The following is a 12,509-nucleotide window of genomic DNA, read 5'->3' as shown; positions in this document are numbered from 1 at the left end:
ATTTAAAAGCCATTTTTATTGTTCAGAATATGCTTTGTTTTGATGAATGCTAACAGGAAAGTTATAGTTCGTATCATACCACAGAAGCACATACATTCTATATATTAAAAAGTTACGTTATACATGCAAAAAAGTTCCACAAAGCAATACTTAACCTTTGTACATTTGCTCAGATACCTTTTATTCTTTTCCATTTCTGTTTTTATTTATTTTTTTTTCCATTTCTGTTTTTAAATGGTAGTATGACTCACTAAATTCACTATTAATGGGTCAAGACTAGAAGTTTGAAAACATTAATTCAGAAACTTAACAGCTACTACATCTGGCAGAATTGAGAGGTATTTTGTGACTTCTTTAAAAAAATAAGTCAAAGACGGTGAATAATACTAGTAGAGCTCTATATGCCCAGGAGGTACCTTACCTTAAACAAGAAACACATTAAGAAATGCTTACCGCTTGTTGCAGTGGAGATCATAGATAGGTGTTTTAAACTGAATAGACTTGACCATCTCCCCAGTACGAAGTGAATATAGATCTACACAACAGTAAGGTGGACTAGTGCTAAAAAAAAAAAAAAAAAAAAAAAAAAGACAAAAACCATTATTTTTTAAAACATGGAAGGGCCAGTAAACTCTGCATTTTCTTCTTCTTTTTAAAGATTTTATTTATTTATTTGACACAGAGAGAGAGAGAGCACAAGCAGGGGGAGCAGCAGAGGCAGAGGGCAGTAAGCTCCCTGCTGAGCAAGGAGCCCAAAGCAGGGCTCGATCCCATGGGATCATGACCTGAGCCGAAGGCAGGCACTTAATTGACTGAGCCACCCAGGCGCCCCTACATTTTCTTATTAATATGATTGTAAAACCCCTAATTAACATAATATAAGGAAATTGATTTGAACTATTAAAAAATCATACTATATCCCAATCAACTCATTTCAGAAATGTAAAATTAGGGAAAAAGAAAATGAAACTCACCAAAATATTACTATAGAAAAGAAAAATCATAAGATTATCTTAATAAATGCAGAAGTATTTGATAAAATTAAAAACTTATTCATGACAAACATATCATTAATCTAATACTGTAATAAATAAAATAAAAACTATCAATCATATATAATGGCAAAACACTGAAAATCTTTAAAATCAGGAACTAGACAAGAATATTCATTATTGAACCATATCTACTCAACATAATATGGAAGGTCCTGTACATAAGGCAAGAAAAGAATTACTACAAGGAAGAAATAAAGCTGTCATTATACTGGCTAAGAACTTGACTGTAGAAGTATAAAACTCAATAATACAAATCTGTATGTCAAAATATACATAAAGACAACCCCACAATAGGGGGCACCTGGCTGGTTCGGTTGGTTAAGCATCTGCCTTAGGCTCAGGTCATCAATCCCAGAGTCCTGAGATTGAGCCACGTGTAATCCCTATAGTCAGGCTCCCTGTCTGCTTCTCCCTCTGCCCCTCCCCCTGCTCATGCTTGCACATTCTCACTCCTTCTCTGAAATAAATAAAATCTTATAAAAAAAAAAAAGAAAGACAACCCTACAATAAAGATGAACCATTAATATATGCATTCTTAACATGGACTGTTAATTAATATAGTAATTTATCTCAATACATAAATACAATACAATAAATAAATATTGTATTTATCTAATACAATAGCACCTGTATTTTTATAAATTAAGCACAAACTATTATAAAGTAAAAATTTAAAATATATGTTGAATAAATGAATATACTGAATACCTCAGATTCAGTAAGATTTTGACATATTTACACAAAAAGAAAAGCAAGGCAAATACATTGAAGTATATAACACAGTCTGACAGACTTTCTAAACTTACACAGTTCTACCCTAATAAAAAATCCACCAGAATGACACCTCATTCTACAATGTATATAAATATACATCCACATGATCAAACTTATACTGGAAAGGATAGTAATTAAGACACTGGTTCTCCACGCTAGAACAGAGAGAGATTGATGTTTCCACCTTAACAAAGTAGGAAAAGAAAAGCAAGTTAAATCTAATAAAGTACAATGGGGGAATTAATAATATGATAAGAAGCCAATGAAATGAAACTAGAGTAAGCAAAAGAAAAAAAAATCTATGGAACTAAAAGCTAGTTTTCTGAAATCAATCTATAAAGAAATAATCTGAATATCCCAGTGTCTATATAAAAGAAATTGACCTCATAAGTTAAAACTTCTTACAGTGAAATCCTCAAAAATGGCTTCATTTTGAAAATTCTATCAATTATTTAAACAAAAATGTTTAGATATCATACTAAATAAAAACTTTAAAAAAAACAGTAAAAATAGAACTATCATATGATCCAGCAATTCCACCTCTGGGTACTTAACAACAACAATAAAAAAGACTCACTCAAAAATACACACTGTGCACTGCCATGTTCATTGCAGCACTATTTATAACAGCCAAGACATGGAAGCAACCTGTGTCCATCAATGGATAAATGGATAGAGAAAATGTGATAGATACAGCTATAGATACACAATGTAATATTATCTAGGCATTTTTTTTAAAAAAGGAAATCTTGTCATTTGCAACATGAATAGACCTTTAGGGTATTATACTGAGGGAAGTAAGTCAGACAAAGACAAATAGTGTTATGATCTCACTTATATGTGTAATTTTAAAAAGCAAAAAAACCCTAAACTTATCAATACAGAGAACAGACTAGGAGTTGCCAAGATAGGGGTGTGCAAAATGGAAGAAGATGGCCAAAAGGAACAAACATCCAATTATAAGATTAACCAGTCCTGCAGATGTAATTTACAGCATGGCGACTATAGTTAACAATACCATATTATATATTTAAAAGTTGCTCAGAGAGTAGATCTTAAAAGTTCCCATCAAAAGAAAAAAATGGTAACTGTATGGTAATGAATGTTAACTAGACTTACTGTGGTGATCATTTTGCCATATATACAAATATCAAATCATTATATCATTTACCCGAAACTAATATAATGTCATATGGCAATTATATCTCGATTTAAGGGAAAAAAAGGTATTATGACACTAGTCTGAGCATAATAAGGTCAAGGGAACAGAACAGAGTCCATAAATAAACTCACACATACAGCCAAATGATTTTCATCAAAGGTACCATATAAGTAAGTGATGAAAGAACAGTTTTTGAACAAATGTTGCTTTTAAAAACTAGATATTTGCAAGGAAGGAATTAAATTTTCCCCTAAGTAATATAGAAAAATTAACTCAAAATGGATCACAGCTTAAGAACATAAGAACTAAACATAAGAACCAAATAGCTTCTAGAAGAAAATTTAGATAAAATCTATTTCTTAAACAAGAAAAAGAAAGCATGAACAGACATAACTAACATAAAATTATCAAAATTATAAACAAGCAAGTCTCATACTGTGAGAAAATATTTTCAAAAGATGTATCTGACAACAGATTTGTATTCAGAAAAAGAACTCTTATTTTTCAATAACAATACGTACAACACATTTTTTTAATGGCCATAATATTTTTAAAGACACTTTACCAAGGAAGATATAGAGATAGCAACTGAGCACTTGAAAAGATCCTGAACACAGAAATGCAAGTTAAAACCACTATGGCAGTAAGGGATATCACTACACTCACTAGAATGGCTAAAACTTAAAGACTGGTAACATAAGAATGCAAACTAATTAAAACTGTTGCTGTTGGGAATGCAAAATAGTACAGTCACTTTGAAAAACAGTTTAGTGGCTTTTTTTTTCTTAAAGATTCATTTATTTATTTATTCATGAGAGACACAGAGAGAGAGGGGCAGAGACACAGGCAGAGGGAGAAGCAGGCTCCACGCGGGGAGCCTGACATGGGTCCCGAGTCTCCAGGATCACACCCCGGGGTTAAGGCAGAGCTAAATCACTGAGCCACCTGGCTGCCCCGTTTAGCAGCTTTTTATACATTAAACGTAGCCTACCATATATGTCTAGGTAATCTGTTATTCATAATAACAAAACACCTAAATGTAGACCAATAAATGAGTACATATATGGTGATTATTGAGGCAATGGAATATTATTCAGCAGTATTATAGAATGAGTTATCCATACAACAACATAAATGAATCTCAACATCATTATGAAGTGAAAAAAAGCCAGATACAAAGTCTACATACTTTATAGGTCCCTTTCAAGGAAAAGGTAGAAGCGCAAAACTATAATTATAGGAAGCAGAGCAGTGGTTGCCACAGGGCAGGGAAAGAGTTAAGTAAAGTGCTATGAAAAGATTTGGGGGGTGATGGAAACAGTGCTGTGTCTTGATTATGGAGGGTGCTTACGCAACTGTGTACAACTGTGTGGCAAAACTGGAGGTGGGGAAAAACCTAATAAAACCTGAACTTCAATCTCTCAAAATGACACAAGGCAAAAATTCTTTTCTTAATGTTCCCAACTAATTAATCCAGTCCTCTGCTGAGAAGCAATGAGTTAATAATGAATGAAATCTAACATTTTGCCAGACCAACTGGGAAGGAAAAACAGCTTGTCACCTTCAATTAGCAGCTCATTATAGCTACAGTACACTAGAAACATGAATTCTGATCATTTCACTGGCATCCATACAATGTCACAACTGAGATTCTTCTGCAGAAAACCTTTAATAGAAGTGGACAAAACAAATGCTATGAAGGCTCAATTTAGAGTTGACCAAACAAGATTTGGTAGAATTGAAAAATCTATTTATATACAGGAAAAAACGTATTCACTCTCTAACAGAAAAAGATAATTCTTTTAAAACAAGAGTTTTCAGAAAGTCATACATTCATAAAGGAGTCATGCTATTTGCCAATAACACAGTTGTGTACACGCCTGACATAGCCTTTTGTTCTCTATTTTCTCTCCTTTTAAAAGCCTTAACTATTTTCCTGCGACACAGCAAGACAATCTTAATTTTCCTCATGGATAGGCTGATGAGAAATCTTTCCATAACATCAGCAGTATGCATGCCCCATAACGAAAGGACACGTGTTAAACTAAAACTAAAGTATATAGACACGAAATAAGCTTTTACTTTGTACTCTAGTATACACCAGACAGTGCCACAAGAAAGTTGTATATAGAATGAGTCTTCATTAGATTTCTAGAACTCAAATGGTTCAACATTTTTACAGGTTTGCATCTGATATTTAAATATAAAGCTATGACTTAACTTTACAATAAACCTAATTAATGCTTTAAGAAAAAAAGTTCCACATAGAAATGTTGAGAGCCAAATTTAAAATGTAACAACATAGTGCAAACAAACAGAAGCTGGAAAAAAAAAAAGCAGGAATGATGCAATTTTTATTAATAAATGGTTGGTTCAGAAACTCTAATTGTGGTCCCAGCATCTGTCTTTCTAATACATAGATATCAACATACATAGTGTAAAGTTACTTTTCAAGATAAATATAAAATAGAAATGAACACAACTGTCCTTAACTAACCTTCTCTTTAAGTAGTTTGTTTTATAGTGAGTAACCAAGAACAAAAGCTGAAAAATTTTGCATCAGAATGATCTGCTACCTAGTGTACCCATGACCTATATCCAGGAGGGAATTTTTTTTTTTAAGATTTTATTTATTTATTCATGATAGACAGAGAGACAGAGAGAGAGGCAAAGACACAGGCAGAGGAAGAAGCAGGCTCCATGCAAGGAGTCCGATATGGGACTTGATCCCAGGACTCCCAGGATCATGCCCTGGGCCAAAGGCAGGCGCTAAACCGCTGAGCCACCCAGGGATCCCCCCAGGAAGTAAATTATTAAGCTTTTATTAGGGAGGGAAAAGTCCTCCCACAGTCAATGTGATGATGGTATTTACATAGTTCATTCATTTCAGTGAAGTGCGTTGATGAGAACTATTTGAGAAGCAAATTTTTTTAAAAAGCTTCCATTACAGAAAATTCAATGCTTAGGGGCATCTAGGCGGCTCAGCTGGTTAATCATCTTCCTCTGGCTCAGGTTGTGATTCCAGGGTCCTGGGATGGAGCTCTGAGTTGGGCTCCCTGCTCAGCAGGAAGCCTGCTTCTCTTTCTGTCCCTCCCTCCTACTCTGCTGTCTCTCACTCTCTCTCTCTTAAATAAATAAATAAAATCTTAAAAAAAAAAAAGAAAGAAGAAAATGCAATGGTTAAATTAATCAGTAAGGAACTATAAAACAACAGATTTCTTAAAAGAAAAAATACTGAAAATATTATAAATATTTCCATCTAAATATCTTGTCTACTCCAGTATTTCTTAGTTTCTCTGTAATACTATTCAACACATTAAAAAATATTGCCAATATAAATATACTTATTTTTAGAGCAGTTTGTTTCAAGCAAAATTGAGTAGAAGATATAAAGATTTTCCATATAATCTTCCCATCATTCATGCACAGACTACCCTTTACCAACATCCCCCATCAGAATAAGATGTTTACTATAAATGATGAACCTACAATGACATATAATCACCCAAAGTCCACAGCTTACTCTTGGTATTGTACATTCTATGGTTTTAGACAAATTTATAATGACATATATCTAATATTATACTACCATGAAAAACAGACTCACTACCCTAAAATTCCTGTACGCTTTGCCTATTCATCTCTCCTTCAACCCCCCTGGAAAACACTAATCTTTTTACTATCTCCATAGTTTTGCCTTTCCTAGAAAGTAGAGTTAAAATTATAGAGGATGTAGCCTTTACAGACTGACTTCTTTCGCTTAGTAATGTGCATTTGACACTGTTCTCCATTTCTTTTTCTGGCTTGATAGCTCATTTCAGTCCTGATTAACATTCCATTACCTGGATGTACCACAGTTTCTTTATCCATTCATCTGCCGAAGGATATCTTGATTGTTCCATGTTCTAGCAATTATAAATAAAACTAATATAAACATCTGTGTGCGCTATTTTGTGCAAATATAAATCTCCAACTCCTTTGGGTAAATACCAAGCAAAGTAATTTCATGGATCATATCATATGGCAAGAGTTTAGCTTTGTATGAAACTGCCAAACTATCAACGTGGTTTTGTTATTTTGCATTCCTACTAGAAATGAATGAGAGCTCCTGTTGCTCACTATCTTACCAGCATTTGTTGTTGTTAGTTTTCTGGATTTTGGCTATTCTAATAAGTGTGAAACAGCATCTCATTTTTGTTTTAATTTGAATTTCCCTGATGATATAAGATATGGAGCATTTTTTTAAAAGATTTTATTTATTTATTCATGAGACACACAGAGAGAGAGAGGCAGAGACACAGGCAGAGGGAGAAGTAGGCTCCATGCAGGGAGCCTGACGTGGGACTCGATCCTAGGTCTCCAGAATCAGGCCCTGGGCTGAAGGTGGCGCTAAACCGCTGAGCCACCAGGGCTGCCCCTAGAGCATATTTTCATATGTTCATTTGACAACTATATATTATGTTTGAGGTAAGATCTTTTGCCCAATTTTTAATCAGGTTTTTCATTTTCTTATTGTTGGGTTTTAAGAGGTCTCTATATATTTTGGAAACTATCCTTTATCAGGTATGTATTTTTCTATAGAGCTACCCTACGACAGAGCAATTGCACTCCTGGGTATTTACCCCAAAGACAGAGATACAGTGAAACACTGGGACACCTGCCCCCCCCCAATGTTTATAGCAGCAATGTCCACAATACCCAAACCGTGGAAGAAGCCTCGATGTCCATCGACAGATGAATGGATAAAAAAGACATGGTGAAAAAAAAAAAAAAAAAGAAGACATGGTGTGTGTGTATATATATATATATATATACACACACACACACACACACACACACACACACACTGGAATATTATTCAGCCATTAAAAGGACAAATACCTACCATTTGCTTATATATATATATATATATAGAAGAGGATAAGGGATAAAATGGAAAACAGCAGATAAAAAGAACTGAACATAGATTCAATTTATAAAAATATATAGTATTGAGGAAATTCTGCCTCAAGACTGTAGCATCAGGGGATCCCTGGGTGGCTCAGCGGTTTCGCGCCTGCCTTTGGCCCAGGGTGCGATCCTGGAGTCCCGGGATCGGGTCCCGCGTCGGGCTCCGGGCATGGCACCTGCTTCTCTCTCTGCCTGTGTCTCTGCCTCTCTCTCTCTATGTCTATTATAAATAAATAAAAATAAATATTAAAAAAAAAAGACTGTAGCATCAACCCTGCCTGATAGTTTCCAGCCTGCCAGCTTACCTTATTCCTTATCTGTGAGTGCTCACAATCAGGTAAGCCAATTCTTTTACATGAAAAATCAGACTGAATTATTATATTGTACAAAAACTAATATAACACTGTATACTAGAATTAAAATAATTTTTTAAAAAAAGAAAACTCCAGAAACAAAATTTAAATTAAAAAGCAATAAAATAAATAAAAAATAAAAATAAAATGAAAAAGAAAGAAAAAAACATGTGTGTGGGTGTGGGTGTGTACCCCACTGTATGGGGTAATCAAGAATATAATACACATGCCCAGAGCCAGATGCTTGCTCAAAAAAAATTGCAAGGACACAATTTGCATCTCTGGCTAAGTCTTTGACTCTGCAACAAGCTGGAGATGAAGGCTAAGGAAGTGTTACAGATGCTATCACTACACACTCAAGGACCATCCCAGCTCAGTACAAATATGCAAATCTTATTTATATTTTTCTTGTTTGTGTCTGCCATTTAAGCAAATCTCTGTCAGATCACTGTCCAATTGCCAGATACAGAGGTTTCAGTAATCATGTAAGACAGACATAGTCTTTACAAAAAGAGTTTAGAAAAAGCCACTAAACAATGGTTGGATGCAGGTCAAAACAGCATACTCCAGAGAGGAGAACAATCTGATGTTTGGAGTTGCAAATTACATTATTCAAATGCCCACTGTTCAACAAAAAATTACAAGGCACACAAAGAACCAGGAAAGTAAAGTATAGCCTATTCATAGAAACAAACTGACAGAAACTAACACTGAGGAAACCCAGACATTGTACTTAGTATGCAAAGAATATATATCAATTGACTTAAATATCATGCTCAAAGAGCTAAAAGAAAATACAGAGAGGAAGATAAACTTCAAACTGAGAACATCAATAAAGATCTAGGAATTACGAAACAGAAACCACATAGAAATAATGAAACTGAAAAATACAATAATGAAAATGGAAAACACACTAAAGGTTTCAGAAGTGTATCTGAATATCAGAATAGGCAGAAGATAGAATGTGCAAACTTGAAAATAAGACAACTGAAATTACACATCAGAGGAAAATTAAAAAAGAATGAAGAAAAATAAACACAGCTTATGAGCAACATTACAAATCAACTAAACAGGGATCCCTGGGTGGCGCAGCAGTTTGGCACCTGCCTTTGGCCCAGGGCGCAATCTTGGAGACCCGGGATCGAATCCCACGTCGGGCTCCCGGTGCATGGAGCCTGCTTCTGCCTCTGCCTATGTCTCTGCCTCTCTCTCTCTCTCTCTCTCTCTCTCTCTGTGTGTGTGTGACTATCATAAATAAATAAAAATTTAAAAAAGAAAGTAAAAAAAAAAAAATCAACTAAACATAACCAACTTATAGAAGACTCCACTCAACAGAATACTCATTCTTCTGAAGTGTACATGGAACATTCTACAGGATATACCATATGTTAGCCACATAACAAGTCTCAATAAATTTAAAAACAATGAAAACAAGCTTTCTAACCAAAGTGGAGTGAAATTGTTAATCAAAACCAGAAGGAAAACTGGAAATTCACAAATATGTTGAATTAAACAATAACCTCTTAAATAATCACTGGGCCACAAATATGTGGAATTAAATAATAAACTCCTTAACAATCAGCACCATATTAATGGAATGTGGGGTAGGGGGGATACATGATTATCTCAACTGATACAGAAAAAGCATTTCCCAAAATTCAACATCCTTTCATGATAAAAACATATAAGAAACTAGCAATAAAAGGAAATTTCCAAATATGATAAAGGGCATTTATGAAACACCCATAGCTAACATTATACTCAATGGCAAAAGACTGAATGTCTTCCCCCTAAGATCAGGAAAAAGAAAAGGATATCCACTTTTAACACTGCTATTCAACATTGAATTAAAAGACCTAGCAAAAGCAATTAGGCAAGAAAAAGAAATAGAAAGCTTCTAAATTGGAAAAGAAGTTTTACTAACTAACTCTATTCACAGGCAACAACATGATCAAATATATTTTTAAAAGTCCCAAAGAATCCACAAAATAATACTAGAACTAGAATAAATTGAGGAAAGTTGCAGGGTACAAGATCAACACATAAAACAGTAATTATCAATCACAAAAAGAGAAATTAAGGAAGCAATTTCATTAACAAGAACAATGCAATCTCTATCAAAATTCCAATTTCTGCCCCTTTTTTACAGAAATGAAAAGCAAACCTAATTCCTAAATGGAATTGCAAAAGGCTCATAATAGCCTAACAGTACTGAAAAAGAACAAACTTGGCAGATTCACATTTCCCAACTGCAAACTTACAACAAAGCAATTTTAATCAAAACACTGTGATACTGACATAACATCAAATATATAAATGAATGGAATTCAGATTCCAGAAATAAACACATACCTCTATGAACAATTCGTTTTCAAAAAAGTTGCCAAATCTATTCAATGGGGGGGGAAAGAGTATCTTCAAGAAGTGGTGCTGGGTAAACTGAAAGCTCACATGCAAAAGAATGAAGTAGGACTCTATCTTATATCATATGTAAAAATTAACTCAAAATGGATTAAAGGCTTAAATATAAGATCTAAAACTGTAAAATTCTTAGAAGGAAATATAGAGAAATCTTCAGGACCCTGAATTTGGCAGTATTCTTAGATATGACACCAAAAGTACAAGCAACAAAAGAAAAAATACATAAATTGGATTATATCAATATTGGAAACTTCTGTGCATCAAAGGGCATTATCAAGAAAGTGAAAAGATTGGGAGAAGATATTTGCAAATGACATATCAGATAAAGGGCTAATTTCTAAAATCTATAAAGAACTTATTAAATTCAACACCCAAAACCCATAAAATCCAATCAAGAAGTGGGCAAAAGACACATTTCTCCAAAGAAGACATACAAACGGCCAACAGACACATGAAAAAATGCTCAACATCACTCATCAACAGGGAAATACAAATCAAAACCACAATGAGATACCACCCCACACTGTCAGAATGGCTAAAATTAGCAACTCAGGAAACAACAGTTGTTGACATGTATGCATAGAAATGGCAACCCTCTTATACTGTTGGTGGGAATGCAAACTGGTATAGCCACTCTGGAAAACAGTATGGAGGTTCCTCAAAAAGTTAAAAATAGAATTACCCTACAACCCAGCAACTACACTACTATTTATCCAAAAGACACAAAAATAGTCATTTGAAGGGGCACAGGCCCCCCCAGTGTTTACAGCAGCAATGTCCACAATTGCCAAAATATGGAAAGAACCCAGATGTCTATCGACAGATGAATGAAGATGTACCATATATATGTATACACATAACAAGTACATATGTATACACATACACACACACACACACACACACACACACACATACACACATACACACACACAATAGACTATTGCTCAGCCTTAAAAAAAGAATGGAATCTTGCCATTTGCAATGATGTGGCTAGAACTAGAGTGTATTATGTTTAGTGAAACAAGTCAGAGAAAGACAAATATCATATGATTTCACTCATGTGGAATTTAAGAAACAAAACAGAGAACATAAGGGAAGGGAAAGAAAAATAAGATAAAAACAGAAAGATAAGCAAACCATAAGAGACTCTTAACACTAAGGAACAAACTGAGGGTTGCTGGAGGTGAGGTGAGTAGGCAGTTGGGATAACTGGGTGATGGGTATTAAGGAGGGTACAAGATGTAATGAACACTTGGTGCTATATGCAACTGATGAATCATTAAACTCTACCCTGAAACTAATAATACACTATATGTTAACTAAGCTGAATTTAAATTTTTTTAAAAAAATGAAAAGACTACCTGAAAAAAGAGACAATATTTGCAAATCAGGGATAAGATAAAGGTCTAGTATCCAGAATATATTCAATTCTTACTATTCAATAAGATGACAAACAACCTGTATTTACAAAAGGGCAAAAGATACGATTAGACATTTCTCCAAGAAAAACAGAGATACGGCCAAAAAACATATGAAAAGATGCAGAACATCATTAATTACTAGGGAAATGCAAATCAAAGCCACAATGAGATACCACTTCCCACCCACTAGGTTGGTCATAGTAAAACAACTGAAAAAAAGCAAGCATTAGCAAGGACGTAGAGAAAGTGAAACCCTGCTCCATTGCTGGTGGGAATGTAAAATAGTACAGTTTCTGTGGAAAACAGTTTGATGGCTCTTTAAAAAGCTAGACACAGAACTGCCATAGGACCCAGTAATTCTGCTCCAAGGTGT

At 34.4% G+C, this 12,509-nt stretch overlaps 1 protein-coding gene across 13 annotated transcripts in view; it reads right to left on the bottom strand.

Moving 5' to 3' along the window:
* The window catches only part of BCAS3 (BCAS3 microtubule associated cell migration factor), a 592,168-nt gene that overhangs the window by 455,363 nt on the left and 124,296 nt on the right, over positions 1-12,509 (bottom strand). For all 13 annotated transcript variants that reach the window (XR_012008696.1, XR_012008698.1, XR_012008697.1 and 10 more), the window contains exon 8: positions 454-561. Coding sequence is in view for 10 of the 13 variants with exons in the window: in XM_072779640.1 (XP_072635741.1) it covers positions 454-561 (108 nt within the window). In the remaining 3 variants the exon portion in view is untranslated. The remainder of the gene's footprint in view (positions 1-453; positions 562-12,509) is intronic.

Source organism: Canis lupus, chromosome 16 (genome assembly GCF_048164855.1).
Source record: "Canis lupus baileyi chromosome 16, mCanLup2.hap1, whole genome shotgun sequence".
NCBI lineage: Eukaryota > Metazoa > Chordata > Mammalia > Carnivora > Canidae > Canis > Canis lupus.
The sequence above is the reverse complement of the archived record's forward strand: the minus strand, read 5'-3'. Positions and strand labels throughout refer to the sequence as shown.